Below are 17,708 nucleotides of genomic sequence, written 5' to 3'. Positions count from 1 at the left end.
TTATAGGAGATAAGCACAATGCATGAAGGGCCGGAGTTGGAGTACACTGAACTCAATGGAATGAATCCCCATCAAGGCCATGGGCCCCCTCTAGCAATTGACAGTTTAAACTAGTCAGATGAGCACGAGTAACAGCCCACCAACTTGTTAAAAGTTATTTAGCCCTTTTTAGTATCACTCTAGACTCGTGACTCAGCCTTGGCAGCGGGGTGGTTTATGTATCCCTAGGTACACAAACTGCTGTATCCTTTTTGTCTTCTCCCTCATGTTTACAGTAGGGCATGCGGTGTTTTCAAGCTGTGGGGGGCAGGGGACAATAGAAGGGCTTTATGAAGGATTTTGCATATGCCTGGAGCCTGATCACCACTGTTTCATATTTACCACCTCACAGAAAGAACTGCAGCGAGCACACACTCCCGTGGACTCACACTCAAGCTCCTATGGACTGAAAACAGCAGTTAATAGAATCTAAAATGAACTCTGTTACCATTAAACAGGTCATACCTCTCCTGGCATCCCCCCGCACCATCCAGGACCTATACCTACCTGTCATCCCCTCTATCGGCCACAGTCAGCAGCTCACATCGCTCCGAGTTTAACTGGCCCAAGAGGACGCAGTCCCTTTGGAGGACTTTTGGGACACCCTTTTGGAAAGTAGAAAAAATCATCTCTGCCCGTTGTCACTTTGGTGCTTTCGTTCCCTCCCTCAGCCGTAAGTTCCTCAGAGGATAGACCACTACCACTCTGCTTGGTTTGCTTTGCACTCGCTTCTAGGAAGGGTGCAGCCCAGTATTTGCTAACCACAAACCAGATACTTGAGCATTATTCAGTGTAGCCACAGCTTGACCCGCTAGGACTCCCCGTAAACCAAGGCAAACCAATGCTAAAACCCGTACGGAGAGAGCTGAGTTCATCGGGGCAGTCAGACTCCACAAAAAACTTTCTACTGTAATCCAGGTTCCAGCTGTTAGGGGACCAAGGGTTGCAGTTCAAAACATACCCCCTCACCCCAGCATGCAGCTGCCTGTCTCCTGGGTCACGTGGCAGCACATACTGATGTAGGTTGGCACGACTAGCTTCAGTGTCTACCCCGAAGTGTCACCATTTGGACAGAGCGGTTCGACTGCCAGTGTTCATTTTGTTGTCTCTGGATCGGTGAATGGATCCTCTCCAGGTCAGCCTGGGGGTCCCCTTTGTTTCCCTGATGTGTCCTCACAGGGTTGGGGAGATCATATGGGGTCCCTGCAGGCTAAGGGTCTCCGGTTGTCTTAAGGCTCATATAAATATCAGGAAGTTAAGAGCAGTATAGTTAGCCTGCTCAGCCTTCCTCCTCCACATCGTAGGAAAGAATTTATTAATTTGGACAGACAACTCTGGTACTGCCTTTTACATAAACACGCGCACAATTGACCTAACTTTGCCTGGAGACAACAAACTCAATTCATCTGAGCGGCTTTTCCCATGACATGACTCAAATGGAGCTTCTATACGCAGCACTTGAGGCTCACCATTGCTCTCCTGTGAGCAGGGCTTGAATCCTTAACAAATGTGGCATTTGTCACCAACGTGGGATTCTCCCACACATAACTAGGGCGGCAGGGGGCTGCCGGCAGGGCCTAAATCCCAGCACAAGGTATCGTTCCAGTACTGAGAGAAAAATTGGTCAAAAGTCCTAAAATGAAAACCTAGCACTAAGAACTACTTAAGGCCAACTACAACTAGTTAACTAACTTCTAACAACAGGATATATACCAGAGTGACAAGCTCTTCCCTCAAGTCTGGAATCGCTGACAACCATCATTGGCAGTAAGAAGGAACTGAAGAGGGTTGGGGGGGGGAAAGGGGGGTCATACACTCCTTTTACATCAACACACGTAGCAACAGAGGGCGCTCGGATCAGCCCAGCGGGTACCACTGCAGGAAAAACAATCTCTGGCAACGGTGCTCGAGGCAGGCACACATCTAGCACCCAAGGACCATTCACCCTCTCTGCATCTGCTCCCTTTCTCTAGATAGCCCAGTTCTTTTCCAGGCATTTTTATTTAATGCAGGGGTTTAGGCAATTGCCCTCAACTGGCAGTGTCTCTATTGAAACAGGTAATTTGGTGCCTAAGTGAGACATAGGAGCTGGACAACAGTCAGCTATTACTAATAATATTTAGGACCCCTTTAAAAGGGAAGTTGCTTAAGTAGACATCCCTGATGAGCAGGGGGACACACTGCTTGAGACTACAGCAGCATATAGGGACAATAACAGAACTATGACAAAACCTGAACAAGCAGGGTCAGGTCTTAGTATTAGTTGCATGAAGCCCAATTTATGTTGGGCCAGGAATAAGCCAGAGGGCTCCTGTTCTGCAGAAGGTACCAGGTGAAGCCGTAAGTGTTGAGCAATGTTCTTTGCTGTACCTATTGTCAGGTAGCAGCAGCTGGCATCAGTCCTGCCTCCACAGTTCTATTAATGTTCTTGTACCCAGCACAAGCTTATTAACAAAGCAGAGGAGACTAGAACGATGCACACAGGGCTGTTCCTGCTTACATCTGACAGGCACAAGTGACTCCTTTCTAAAGGCTTACCTGGCCAGGAAATCTCCTTTCCTCTAAGGGTGAGCCTGGCCCACTCCTCAGTGTCTTTTGGCACTCACTGCTCCTCTCTCTTCAGGTAGCATCAAGGCAAAGGCCAGCACCAAGGGGGGTTAAATGAAGATCAAGAGGCAACAGAGGTGATCAATTTGTATCCATCTTCTCCCTTCTATGGCCTTCACTCTGCTAAAGGCATGGAGATGCGCAGAGCCCCCAGATTCTAATGGTGCAGCCCTGCAGTTTGCGGTAGGTGAGCAGCACACACGCCTGCGCGTACTGAAGTTGCTTCTGGGCTTCTGCACCTTTAGCTCTGAATTGTTAGGCCATGTCGACATTATGCACTTACATGGGTATAACTGTTGTGCAGGGCTGTGAAAAATCCACAGCCGGGGAGTGATGCGATTAGACTGACCTAACTGTGCTGTAGACGGCCCTATGTCAACGGAGGTGGATTAACCGTGCTGATGGGAGACGCTGTCCTGACAACATAGTACCGTCTTCACTGAAGGGCTAAAACTGCAGCGGCCCAGCTAGAGTGTAGACCGACCCTTAATAATGATCCCGCTGGAAGGAATCTTGCTTTGAGGAAAAGTACAAAGCAGGAGCCTCCTGCTGGGGAAAGGAGAAACTGCTCAGAAGACAAACGTGCTTTTTTGATTCTAACAAAAAGACTTGTAGATTAAGCAATACCAGACTGTTCCCTAATTCCCATAGCTGGAGCTTGAGAAAGGCTAAATGTTTGCAGGCTCCGGTTCCTGCATGCAGGGACCAACTCATGGCAAGACTGTTCAGCAGAAGGAGCCATCTTCATGGAGACCCAGCCCGTGTCAGGTGAGTTAATTGACGACCGTTCATAAATACACCAGAGATGTACGGAAAGACCACCAAGCTAGAGTTATGGAACACACATGAGCATGGCAGCAAGGCTAGGGTGGGTACTACAGCCTGCACTAGATACTACTTCAGAGCCTCTTTGCATCAGTAGCAGCACACTTCAGCCGTAACTGTGCAGAGCTTTCCACTTGGGAGTCAGGCAGAACATAACGAAATCATGAACAAATACACCCAGCAGTCTGAAAAAGCCCAAGAGCCACTTAAGGGAACTAAAAAGCTCAAAGATTTTAGGAGGAGGACAAAACATTGTTTTATTTTAGTCAAATCACAACACTTTTCTTTTTTAAACTGTTGTCAAAGTGCACCTACAATTTTCAATTACAGATCCACTTTTTTTTGAAGGTTTGCTGGGAACATTACAACTTGCCTCCTTCGAACAGCTGAAATAACCCCCCACTAGTATTCCAACTAAAAAAAATCCATTCCAGAAAATAGTAAGAATACATGAAGTTACAGTCAACCAGACAGTTAAAAGGACAGCCATGGAGTCTTCAACAGTTTATTAGAAAGAATGTAGACATTTGAAAAAAAAAAAATCCCCTCTGCTCTTAACACAGATTGAGGTTTTTCAGTCTTGTAATAAGCTGGTCAAAATAAATGAAACAAAAACCCAATAGTGTATTAACGTTTTGTCACTTGTTTCCATACCAACAGTGCAAATACAATTTGGTCTAAATGTACAGATTGACAAGCAACAATGTACAGCCAGCCACTTTCACCCCTCTGTACTAAGAGATGTAAAAGCTTGAGGGTCAAACAATACCAAATGTACAGGCCTCACCCATTTAAGTTAGGGGTTCATTAGTTTTAGCAAGGATACATCTGGAACACTAACTAGTGATTAAATACAACAAAGTGAAGCAATTTTTTTCCTTTTTATTAAAACTTTAGTGGAATACACCTGAAGACACCGCAGAGGTATAGCATGTTACCAGTTTCATTTTGTAAGCCAATTAAAACATTGTTTCAGTCAGTTGAGTTCCAGGTATAAAAATCTGAAATTTTAAATGATCTGCAGTCCACACTGTGAGGGGAAAAATGCTAATTTACCACTTCCTGTAAATTGAGAATTTTCCCATTGCAATTATGTCTTATGACGAGGCAAGGAGGCTCCAAGCCCTGTTTATTGCAACTTGTTTTGCAGCGATTGCCTACATCTCAATTGTTTTTTGGAAGTCTGGAAAAAAAAAAAAAAAAAAACAACTTTCCCGCATAACATTATTGCCTCATGGGGCTTAAGACTGCCCTGAACAATGGTACACACCAACCATCAGTGAAACCATATAAAACAGACTGAACATGGGTTAAAGGATGCAGCATCTGCCTTTAGCACGATCAACTCAGGAATTCTTCGGTTATGAAATGTTGTGATGAAGTTCTTTCCCCAAACCCTGAAGACGACAGTTCTCCTTACTCCAGATCTGGCATTTCTGGGGATAGAGTTAGTGTGTTAGTGTCTGGGTTTTGTTTTGAACACAGATTACCTAGAACCTGTTGCACTACGGGCTGTACAGACACGATCCCTGCACCAGTCTAAGGCGCATGCAGTGCAATTTTCTAAGAATGCTTTTGCTAGTTTGTCCACTGGTGCAAAGACAAGTTAGGTTCTCAAATATGTGCAGAACTTGAGAACAAGTCCTGGTAACTGCTGCATGAAATACAAGACTTCAGTCAATTAGCATCTACATAGCACCACGCATGAGATGCAAATTAGTCTCCAGCCTCAACAATTGTTGTTGGGACTGCAACAATCTGCAAAGCTCAGAAGTGACACTTGCAGCTCTTCAGAAAGTTTATGACTCTGCACTGGACAGTCCATCAGACCACACTGCCTAGATGACAGGTGTGAAGAGTTAGACCTGCACCGAGTACACACTGCAGACTAACTAGAACACAGTGACTTGTGGCGACACGCAGCACAACACAGTGCTGGCAAGCTCTCCTCAAGACTGTCCTACTTCGGGTGAAACAAAGCTTATGCAAGACTAGTGCTCAGAACCAAATTTGCATGCTAAATTAACTTACTTTCATCATCACTGTCCGGTGAATCCTGGAGAAAGAAAAAAAAAAGTTGGAAAATAAGTCAGGTAGGTCCTGAAGCTGCTCCTTCTGCCCTGACCACTAAACTTCATAGTGAGGATGTTTAAGACACCCTATTGATCAGATTTACTCTGACGTCCTTCAGGAAGGACTCTACCTCTGGTACATGCTTCAAGGCAGAATTACCGAGAACCACAGCTGCAGGTTTGGCAAGGCTGGCTCGAGCACAACGGCTGCAGTGGTAAAGCCACTACCATTGAGGTCACTGCAGAGGACACAAAAGTAGGTTTTTCCAAATCTGATGTACTGTTCGTGCACAAAGGAAAGGAAGAGCAGGAGTCCAGACACAGCCCCTGCTTCCAGTTAGTGAAGCTTCTAAGAATTCTCAAGTGGGGATACAAGTTGACCTGAGCAAGCCTTGACATATCTGCTGAAAACTTAACCCTTTAAGAAATCCCCATAAACTAAACTACTTACATCATCTGCTCCATCTACTTCTGGCAAATCTACATCTTCATCTCCGCCCATGTTGTTCATCATCTGTTATAAAGGGAACTAGTGTTAAATTAGAGACTTTACCTCACTCTCTTTATAAAGCCCAAGGAATACTGCATTCCAAGTCTAAAACCAGTCCCAATTATCAGAACCCTGTTCCACTTGATCATTCTCCATTGTGCTTTCTGTAAAAGCCTTTATAAACACATGCAGTAGTTACTGCCTCTTCATTAAGAATATTTCATGGGAAGAGCCCAAAGAAGAATGCAGAGTAGCTAGATTAGTATAAATCTCAACACACAAAATTTTGTTTTTAAATTAACTGCATCTCAATCTGATGGAAAGTCAAATTAATGCATCAGCTGCCCTCTACCTCTGGAGAGCCATGTTAAGAATAGGTTTGCCACAAGCACAAATAAAGCTGGTAATCTCAGAGTCCACAGCATCCCCTACCCCTATTGCACAGCTCAGAACTGGCAGTCTCTGCTCTGGAGAAGACATGCCTTCTAGCACAACCTGTGTGCACTTTCTCTACTGCTTCGGAGAGCTGTGCAGGCCTCCCTTTGCACTAAACCCAGTTCTTCAAAGTGCAATTAGAGATCATCATAAGGAAAGAGTCAACATACAGAAGCAGCAGCCAATGAAGTGGGTTTTTTTTTTAATATACAGACTATGATCAACTATATATATTATGTATGAAGTTGCTACAATTCTAAAATTGTTTTGCTCTAGTTGGAACCTGCCAAGTTCCCCATTTGGCGCTGGCAACAGCTGGAGTTGAATGTGTAATGAGTTTGCATTGGTACTGATGGCCAAGGAGCCACCTGGTCTGGTAAGACAATTGAAGAGGTCTGATTGCAAGCAATAACTGGTAGCTAGGCAAACAAGACCCCAAAATGGAACCCAGGCTTCTGGGTTCTCCTCTTCCCTCACCTCAGAGAAGCGATCAAAATTGGACAAGTCTTCATCTGAATCATCTTCCCAGTCTTTCCAGTTGTTGAAATCCACACTGAGCCAGTTGAGCTACATAGCAATACAAAGAGTTATCTCCTTGAGGGACAAATTTGTTCCAGGGTTGTGTTGGGGGGTAGAGGAAACAAACAGGAAACGTTTTCCCTCATATTAGGGAAAACGTAGGCTGGTTCTGCGAGATGTTGCTATTTTGTTTGGAGAGGGGCTGAATGACCTGGTAGGTACTACAAAGCACAAAGTAAACGCTCGACCTGCTCATCGTCTGGCATGACATATGGACTTTCCATAATTTGAGTGGAGCAATCACTGCTTCCATGAGTATGATGGGGAAAAACCCCCCACCCCACAGAATGGAAGAGTACCTTTGCCTTCTCTTTTGTTAACCTTGGCCATGACTGGCCAGATTCTCCTTTTCTTAAACAACACAAGATAGATCTGTCTGTTCTTTTATGCTTGGATTCCTGGAATGAAAGAATTGTCGTATTAAAATGGTAGTGTCAGAAGATAGGAGCAACTTCATTAAAATGTATACATGTGCATTCACCCACCCATCTGAGAGGTCACCGCTCAGTTATGCTTGAGAGGAAGAATGAAGTATATACAGTAGCTGCCTCCTGTCATGTGGCATGAATACTCCTTACAAAGAATACTTGAATAGATCACCAATGTCTACAGAAGTGTCTATGGAACACTGCACTGTGATCTAGTATGTACCAAAATAATCTCCCCCAAATTTTGGACTAGCCACAGCATTCAAACTGGGGAAGGGACTGCAAAAAGTCATTATCCATCCAAGACTGAAACCCCACACTCCTGCACAGCACCATTTTACAAGCTAGTAAAAATACCTGCTCTAAGAGGCGCAATGATGCTGACGGTGTGTGTGTTTGGTCCATTGAGAAAGACAAGTGCTAAAAATAGGACGTGCAAGAACAGTGGTGAGAAGCACACAGAAGTGCAATCAGTAAGTACTCAGGAGCAGATTTTGACAGGCCACTCTTCAGGTAGCAGAGAGGAAGGACCAGAGATCCCTTTCTCAGACAAATTTCATAAGTACATTAAGTTACTAACGGGGCTCATTACCCATAGTATCCAAGTACCTCATATGTTTAGGGTCCCTTTTTCTTGTAGGTAGAGGGGATAAAAGTTCAGAAAATACTTACATTTGGATCAATATAATTAAAAAGATCGATTTCATTTAAATGCTTAAAGTTATCACTTCCACCAAGACAACTGTAAGAGAAAAGAATTAAGCTAATTATGTAGCTGGACTGAAAAGTTTCAAAGCAAAGATAGTTGCAATAAAATAAAGGTACATGCTATTTAGTTAGAAAAAGGGTCAGATCAGCATTTAGATACTGAAATTTCTCTTCCACTTGACAATGACCTTAGTTATTTACCTGAATGTAAGTTTGGATTTTTCAAAATTTACATTAACATCTTTACTGTCTTCAACGCAAAATTCAATAAAGACGTAGTCCCTTCGGTCATACCACTTTGCAGAAGCAGGCTGCCTAGAAACAGACCAATTAAGAGAATTAGATCAAAACTGAAAACTTGTGCCATTTAATTCTCAATGTTAAAAAGGATTATTTCTTAATTTTAAGATAGAGTGTACCACAGCTCGGCTGTCCTAGTCTGCTAGTAGATTCAAGGGTGGACATTGCCACTGTATGCGCACCTCCCCCTTCCAAACAGCTTTAATAGTATCTGTCTAGTTTTCACTGCAATAAAGGCAACTTTCATCAGCAAGGGAAAGTTGTCTTTGCAGTTATGAGATGAACTGCAATAAGCAGCTTAGTACAATACAAGTAGCAGCCCAAATGGGGCTTAGGTTGAAGAGTAGATAGAGGCTGAAGAGAGAATAGAAAATTACTCAGTGTATAATCCCCAAAAGCATTGCAAAGTGGTAACACTCCTTGAATGCTTAAAGGTTATCACAGATAATGAAATGGAATGGAGAGATCATACACTTAAGGCAATCAGAGCCCTCTTGGCTGATACGCTACTCCAGTACCTTTGACTTCTCGTTAAGGCCAGTGGTTCCTATTTAGCCAGACTGAATATATATATCAGTTTTGAAGCAAGTTCTCTAGTTAAAAACTGTATGAAATAGAACAGTAATCAGAAAACTCAAATTCATGAAGATGAACAGGTAAGGAAGAGTAAGCCCAGTTACATTTGCATGTGAATGCCATTAGAAATTGCCAGCAAGTGAACAGGTTTGTAAACAGGCTCTTAGACAGTTTAAAGGAGAGTAGTCTTTCAGACTTAGCAATGAGGAAACAAAAAAATCTCACTGCTATTTAAAGGTGCTGAGATTTATTAGGAGTTAGACATACACTTCACTTTATTTATAAAACCGTTCCTATAAAAGTTATCCCTTAGCTCCAAACTACTGTATGCTAAAAGTGGAGAGTGGGCAGGAGCCATGTAATTACCAAAAGTTAAACTAAGTAAAATACAATGGGGCATCCATGACAAGTCTCTAGGAATTGTATCATTTTGAGCTGACCATGTCAGATCTCAGCCTAAGTAGGATACAGACTTGCTCAGCTCTCTATAGAGGCTCCACAGAACACAGGTGCAACAGTATATGCGCTTGACAACTCAGTAGGTGGTAAACCAATGCCCCAGGACAGTACAAAAGAGATCTACTGCTTTTTGTAAAGTTGAAGCCCTGATCACATAAAGGTCCATCAAGATCTTGTATCACTAGCGGTACAAACAGCGGTATCAATGTCCTGGACAAATTCTGACCTGGGTAATTAGATTCTTCCTCCTTATTTCTCTCAGTAGCTTTCCCCTGCTCTAGAGTAATCAATGCTTTTGGTGCAGAATGGACACCCCACTGCATCCCATAGGCGGCTGTATTCAGGTGCCCAGGAAGCGAAGCTTGTAAAACAGCATTCTTTCAGGTGACAGACTTTATACAAATCAATTTATTAGCTTTGCTGTCAAGGTTTTTAAGCCCCTAAAAGTTCAGTTGCCTCTCCTATAGATTTGTAACATCAGCTCCAAACTGATTCCTTGTATGTGTCTAGTGTTGGGGGAACAAACAAGACTTGAAAATTGCCTTATACTGAAGTTATCACTAGTTGGTTTTATATTAAGCAGGAAGTGGGTAGATTTGATCTCAGTACCTTTAAAATAATTGAGTGAATATGATTTAATGGCACTTGTTGGTTTCACCCGCACTGCAAGTTCAATGATGTTACAAGACAGACAGGGTCTTTTGCAGCACGATGTGGTTGTTCCCATCTGAATCCAAGGCCTTAGCCAAGTGTTAGCCATGCCTAAGTCCTGGTTACACTGCCAAATAGAACCACACTAACTGAAGGAGGGGTGTGGGGAAGAAGAGAGAGAATTGGACAGACAACCACTTGCGACCTAGTGAGTCACTAAAAAGATAACTGCACAAGCACGCACCTTCCACATGTGTCAGTATCACAGAACTAGAGTGGAAATCCCTTGTCTTCCCCACATCTTGCTAACACTACAAGCGTGCACAAGTAAAAGTCCCATTTCTACCAGAAGCAGGACAGTGTTAAGTGTCGGCATACTCATGTGACAGGTACAGCTAACATGGTTCAGTATGCCCAGTTGCATTCTCCCCAGCAAAACTGACAGATCAGTACAGCTGACACGCAAGCCAGGCCGGATAACTGAATTTCTGCATTCTGGAGGTAAGACTAGTCACCCTACTTTGCATAAGCTACTGTTGCCACAAACACAAGGTGCAATGGATTTTGGGATACCTTCCTCCAGAGACCTGGGAGGTAGGATAGTAGTAACCCATTTATAATGTTAAGGGCAGATCTCAGATACAGAGAACCACAATGATGGAACGCAAATACAGCCCTGCTCATGAGTTCAGTACATTGTTCCAATGTCAAACATTTTAAGTGGTCTCAAGATTTTATTCTTTAACATAAAATTCTGACTACCTCAATATACTGGCTAAAAATGATTAATACTACACAAGTCTAGAGCATTCAGCTGCATCTGAAAGAATGGGTATTTGCACTTTGTATGTACAATATGTAAAGAGATATGAATGTGTGGGATACTAGCTTTTTCCTGCCATTACATGGAGGGATTGATAACAAGATGCTTTGCAGTCCAGCTCTACATGTTAAAGCACTGCAATAACATGCCAAAAAGGGAATCTTAAAACAAAGACAAGTACTCTGACTATTTCAACAGCCCACTGCTACACTTCTGAAAGGTAAAGCTTCTGAGAAATTCTGACTCAAACTCTCAATTGACTGAGTCAAGCATGAAGTATTCTGCAATATTTGACACAAAACCAATAGCCAAGTACGTTTACACGCACCATTACACATTTAGCAAGTGATTTTCTCCATCCATCTTATAATGCAAGGTTCAGTAGGTTCTGTAAGTTTTTTATGAACAGAATTTTCAGGGTTACGGTCAGATGGTTTTCCCAGCACACTAAAGGCAGTGTTTCAGTGTTTAATTTCACTCTTGCCAGAAAGAGTAAAGAGCTGTTCTGCACATATAGCTCTAGTATGCTTCTGTCCAGCTACTGCAGTGGAGTCTACCTAAAACTATTCAAGTGCTACTCTGATTATACTGGAAACCAAGGATAAGAAGCTTGAAGGAAAGAAATGATGTTTGTAAAAGGGAAACCATTTATTTTATTTTTGTTGAACTTTTAGTTTGTGATGTCTGTCTTCAGAGGTTAAATCTGAAAACACAGTAAAGTTCCATTTTGAGAGTATTCCAGTAGCACAATGATTTTATGTTGCTAAGTGAGTCGACTTATTTTAGTGGACATGGTTTTAATCAAAACCTTTATCATGTCTCACTTATTAAAATGCATGAAATCTGATTCATAATCACACTGATTTTAAAGCAATAGGCATATGCTCGCGGTGATGGGGAACTCAATAGGGGAAAATGCGAACTCTGAAATTCTCAGAATACTATCCCAAACATAGCTTCTAGCCATACACAAATAGTTGCTACCACAGAAGAGACCCACTTTATTGGCAATTCTTGCACCAGCTCTACGAAGACTGATTTGATAGCAAAGGCGACTGGGTTCACAATTATGTTTCCATATGCTCCAAAGGAAAAAAGTGTTTCCATTAAGGTCTAGTTCTATCTTTCTGGGATTGAACATAACCCAATAATGCCGAGGTAGGAATTAAAAGGTTCCCTCAACCACAAACAGTGGTCTTCAAATGAGCAAAAAGAATCCATTCCTGGATGGGTTGTTTGAATATAAGCAAACCACTCCAAGCCACTGGGTGAAAGACTAACTTCCTTCTAGTGACATTTGAGAAATAGTACGTAAGGCAAGAAGTTTCCTTTCATATTTGCGAGGATCCATGCTGGCTAACTTTAGTAAGAAGAGTGGTTATTTCCCCAGTTCAATATTTTTAATTCCTTATTTGACAAAAGTCTCACTCTGCAAAGACTTAAAGGCATGTAGTGAAAAAATGACAAGGGTAAGTGTGCTCCACTTTTATTTGCCTAGCCCAGGCATCAGACTTGCTGCCTTGGGATGCTATGTACGCTAGTCATCTCCCATACTGCTGGGTGAGAATATGAAAATCCAACTCCATGGAACTCGAAACATCAGTTATCACCCATTATTGTTACATCATCAAGAGAAGGGACAGTGATCTCTCTTCTAATGCAAGAGTTTTGCTGAACACTACTAACATTCAGCAAGCAGTTTCAGTGCCAGCAGCCTCCTAAGAGTTGTATGCATATATAACAAGCTACACATCCAAAAAACACAAGCCATGCCCTCAGCATCTTTGCCAAGATTAACTAGGTCTTACAGGAATAAGGTACTACACCACTATACAGTATTTCCTAAGTCTGTTTAAAAGATTACCCTAGAAATAAATGGGGGTTCCCTTCCCAATTATTTAAGCCATGTGAAAAGGAGGTGATAGTAGCAAGAGGAAATATACTAGGTATCTCTTTTTAGATTTACATACTCTCTTCTTCCCCCCAAAAAGGCTTGCTGCAATCAGGTTAAACTGCTCTAGAAGTCTGACCAGCAGATAGCCTAATTTTTGAAAACTTGATCTGGATGGCTAAGTTTGATGGCAACCTTAATTTAGGCCCCTACATGATATGCCAGGAATCAGAATTTCATAACGCAAACAGTAATGCAAGATGCACCAGCACTACTAGCAGGAATTTCAGACGAGGCAGTACTGTGTCTCTATTTTAAGATTCCTGGAAGAAAAGAGAACCAACAGCGTCGATAAAGTCTGCATGTTGACTAAATTCTTTATGGAGCACTTGTGCAGTAAGATCACTCCACCGCATTTAACCATTATGCAGCATTAACCATGACACATTGTCTGACTAGTAGTGGAGAAATATGGTCAGGATTCTCCAGGGCACCAGTTGCATGCATTATCATGAAAGCCTACCATTTTCCTCTCTTCCCTCAATGTAACCAAGTCCATCTCACAAGAACAACCTTTCATCCATGAGGGCTGAAAAAGTTCATTTAATATTGCTTCTAGTTGGTCAAGTGGTCACTTGAGCTACAAGGAATGAGGCAGAGTTCTATCACATCAAGTTCTCGTTAAGTCCTAAATGCACAATTAGGTTTGTCCAATATTTTAAACAATTTATACCATGACACATGACTGTCACGTACCCAGAAAGTAAGTAGTATCTTTAGCAGAGTTAAGTGTTTGCTGGCTCCTTACAATAAGCATTCTTCTCCATAGGAGTTACCTGTATTTCACATTCCGGTGCTCTTTGCCACCAGATGAAACACACACATAAGGAAACAAGTTTCATTTACTTAAGAATTATGACCACAGTGCATTAGATTAGAGGCAGTCACTTCTGGTTGCCATTGTTCTCAAATAATGAAAGACCACCTCAGCAGTCTGGTAAATTGATGTGTTTAACCTAAGCGACTAGCACATCACACTGTGCTATGTCTCATCTTGCATCTTAATTCCTACTTTACAGTGACTTCTTCACTAGTTTCCATCTGATGGGAATCCAGCCAAATTAGCCATACTTGTCTGCCACTTCCACACTGCATTAATGCAGGGTGTTCTACATCAGACCACACAGGAAGCCACCTGGAAGCTACAGCTGGTGCAGAACACAGTGACTCCTCAGCTTAGCAAAGTTAATTGTATTGAGTATATTATATCAGTGCTTCAAAGCAGCACTTGCAGTTCAAGGGGTTGCTAGTGATTTGGAAGTGTTAAAATAAATGGGGGTCCTAGCGACCAAGACAATCTTTTCCCATATATCAATTCCCACAATTCAAATCAACCGTCAGGCTATCTTGTTCTTTCCCTGGTATTGAATGTCATGGGAGGTCTAGGTTTCAGTGAAGGGATCTCTACCATGTAACTCTCCCCCAACAAGGCCTGAGTTGGTACACTTTATTGACATGCTGCAAAGTTTGTCTGGTGAGCAAAGAATTTACCGGAGGGTCTGATAGTAGCGAAGAGTATTTTGGTCCATTGGTGAGTGTGGGATTTAGTTTTAGGTAACGAAACTAGCTTTTATTACAAGTTATTTTACATGTGTACCCAGAAACAAGGCAATAAGCATATTTAAAATATATTAAAATAGTTATGAGGATTCCTGTATTTGTGTTCTAGAGATTCATCACCTGGTCTGGTACCATGATGTAGACCCGGAAAACTAAGCAATTCTATGCTGCAATTGCCACAACCAGAAGTCAACTCAGGAAGTTTTTGAGTAACATGGTAGTTGGGAATCTCAGTTATTTTAGGATATGCACGCACCTAACATTTTACATTGCTTTGGAATATAAATGCCCGTACCACTTTACAAATGTTTGGGCTCAACACCCTCTCAAGTCTCCATTTTACAGACAGAAGGAGAAATATGGTCACATAAGTGAAGTAGCTTGAACAAGGTCACAAGCAGGCCAGAAATCAAGCCGCAAAGAGAATTCAGAGTCCTATCTCCCAATCCCCCATGGCATTACTAGTTCATGGTCTGCAGAGTCAGTTTCTTGTTTCAGTTTCTGTCACATTTTGCTGGTTGAGAAGTGTGGGTTTATAAGAAGATTAACACATTAAAGAACTTAAACAGCCAACACCATTAATATAGTGGCTTGCATTTGTTTCTCTTAATTCGTAAGGAAGAGAATGGAATGAAACTGCTGTTGTGTGTCCCATTTATACTTAGTTTTGGACATTAGTGAGGGCTGCTACTCCAGAAATGCAAGGTAAATGGCCAATCCCTCAAACGGGGAAGCTGATAGATAGCACAGAGGCTGATTGTTGCCTGAATTCTTAAAGCGGGGGGGGGGGGTGTTGTTACATATTGAGTGACAAGCTCAGGTGCTCCTAGGAGAGACAGGAAACCTGGGAACTCTGACAACACCTCACCTTAATAAAAACAAAGGCTATGGTTACATCCAGCCCCTCTGGCTCTATTACTCATCCCCTGGGCTGCAGGGACCCAGAGTGCCTGCGTCCCTCTCCTCCTCCCCTTCCCCAATTACCCTCTTCCAGCCCCAGACAGGTGACCCCATCGAAAGAGCTGAGCTGCTCAGCCCTGCACCCCCACCGAACCCTCCAAAAGCCCCGAGTCCTCCTCCTCCCGCCAAGCCACATGCCCCCCAAAATCCCTGCACCCTCTTCCCCCCCGCCAAAATGCCCTCTGCCTCGGCCCACGTGCCCCCCCAAATACCAGCACCCTCCTCAAAAATTCCTGCACCCTCCTCTCCACCCAGCCCACGTGCCCCCCCGCGAAAACCCTGCACCCTTCTGACCCCCCCCCGGCCCACGTGCCCCCCCAAAGTCACCCTGCGCCTTCCTCCCCCCGGCCCACGTGCCCCCCCAAAAGCCCTGCACCCTTCTGACCCCCCCGGCCCACGTGCCCCCCGGAAGCCCTGCGCCCGCCTCCCCAAAGCGCCCCCACAAGCGCCGCGGCCTTGCCGGGCCCCTCCCCCGGCTCCACAGGCCGCCCCGCCCCGGCCCTCATCCGCGCCCCCCTCACATGGCGAACGGCGGCAGGGGCGGCTCCGGGTCAGGCGGGTCCCGGCTCGGGGCTCTCGGGAGCGGCGGGAGGGACCGGGTCCGACCAGCGTGAGGCGGCGGCGGCTCCTCGGGGCTCGGCCTAGCACCCACAATGCACCGCGCGCTCGGGCAACGGCGGCTGTTCCAGGCGCTGGTGACGCAGCAAAATACCCCGCGCTCCCGCCTCTCGCCGCACTCCCCGCGGCGCATGCGCACGCCAGCTCCCTCGGCGCGCTTTGCGCCCAGGCGGGCCCTACCGGAGGCAGAGCGCATGCGTCCCAACCGCCTCGCGGCTCTCGGCCTTCCACGCGCGCCCGCGCGAGCGCGCGCCCAGGGCTGGCTCGTCCGGAATGCGCACGCGCATCTCCCATCTTCTCAGCGCGCAGGCTCCCTCTCGAGTCTCCTGATTTGCCCCCGTCCCACGCGCGGCGCATGCGCCCATGCCTCCCGCTGTTGCCCAGCTCCCCGGCCCAGGGTTGCCATGGAAACGAGTGGAGGATGCTGGGTCGTGTAGTTTTCTTGGTCCCTGCTGGTGCCCCTAGGAAAGGGCGTGTCTCTGGCAGGGGGAGGTTGGGCACTGGGGCCACAGGAGCTGGAAGCCCCTCGGCCCCCCCATTTCTCCACCAGCTGCTGGCTGCAGTGCTCCTCTAGGGCCAGGTGGAGGGACACTCCCCTCTTCCCTTTAAAGTGCTTGGAGAGCCCCAGGCAACGAGCAGGGACCTGCCCACTCCCCGGCCCCCCAAACCTATTCCCCAGCCCGTGCAGCGCCTCTCAGGCCTGGCCTACGCTACGGTTTAAACCGAATTTAGCAGCATTAAACCGAATTAACCCTGCACCCGTCCACACAACGAAGCCCTGTATATCGATATAAAGGGCTCCTTAAACCGATTTCGGTACTCCTCCCCGACGAGGGGAGTAGCGCTAAATCGGTATTGCCATGTCAGATTAGGGTTAGTGTGGCCGCAATTCGATGGTATTGGCCTCCGGGCGGTATTCCACAGTGCACCATTGTGACCGCTCTGGATAGCAATCTGAACTCGGATGCACTGGCCAGGTAGACAGGAAAAGCCCCGCGAACTTTTGAATTTCATTTCGTTTGCCCAGCGTGGAGTTCTGATCAGCACGGGTGGCAATGCAGTCCCAAATCCAAAAAGAGCTCCAGCATGGACCGTATGGGAGATACTGGATCTGATCGCTGTATGGGGAGACAAATCTGTTTTATCACAGCTCCGTTACAGAAGACAAAATGAGTAAGCATTTGAAAAAATCTCATGCTATGATAGACAGAGGCCACAGCACAGTGCTGTGTGACAAGCGTAATGGAAAGCCAAAGAATCAAATGGACACTCATGGAAGGAGGGAGGGGGGACTGAGGACTCCAGCTATCCCACAGTCCCCAAAAAGTATTTGCATTCTTGGCTGAGCTCCCAATGCCTGAAAGATCAAAAACATTGTCCCGGGTGGTTCAGGGTATATGTTGTCAATTTACCCCACTCCCCTCTCCCCCCCCCCGTGAAAGAAAAGGGAAAAAAATCCTCTCTCCCCTTTTTTCAATGTCACCGTATGTCTACTGCATGCTGCTGGTAGATGCGGTGCTGAACAGCAGCATCCCCTCCTCTTCCTTTCCTGATGGTAGATGGTACAAAAGGCTTGGAAAATGTCCTCCTCAGCCCATGAGTGCTCCTGGCTGGCCTCGGTGAGCTC

General features: G+C 44.9%; 1 protein-coding gene across 1 annotated transcript; it reads right to left on the bottom strand.

The window, feature by feature from the left end:
- Positions 1-3,945: 3,945 nt before the first annotated feature.
- Positions 3,946-16,233, bottom strand: PTGES3 (prostaglandin E synthase 3). Its single transcript, XM_030554674.1, has 8 exons — positions 15,985-16,233; positions 8,385-8,498; positions 8,148-8,217; positions 7,347-7,445; positions 6,946-7,035; positions 5,995-6,057; positions 5,503-5,527; positions 3,946-4,907 (listed from the first exon to the last, which is right to left on the bottom strand). The coding sequence occupies exons 1-8, from the start codon at positions 16,212-16,214 to the stop codon at positions 4,888-4,890; spliced, it is 711 nt and encodes a 236-aa protein (XP_030410534.1). The 5' UTR covers positions 16,215-16,233; the 3' UTR covers positions 3,946-4,887.
- Between the last annotated feature and the right edge of the window lie 1,475 nt (positions 16,234-17,708).

This window comes from Gopherus evgoodei, chromosome 3, assembly GCF_007399415.2.
Source record: "Gopherus evgoodei ecotype Sinaloan lineage chromosome 3, rGopEvg1_v1.p, whole genome shotgun sequence".
Taxonomy (NCBI): domain Eukaryota; kingdom Metazoa; phylum Chordata; order Testudines; family Testudinidae; genus Gopherus; species Gopherus evgoodei.
This window is presented reverse-complemented; position numbering and strand designations above follow the sequence as displayed.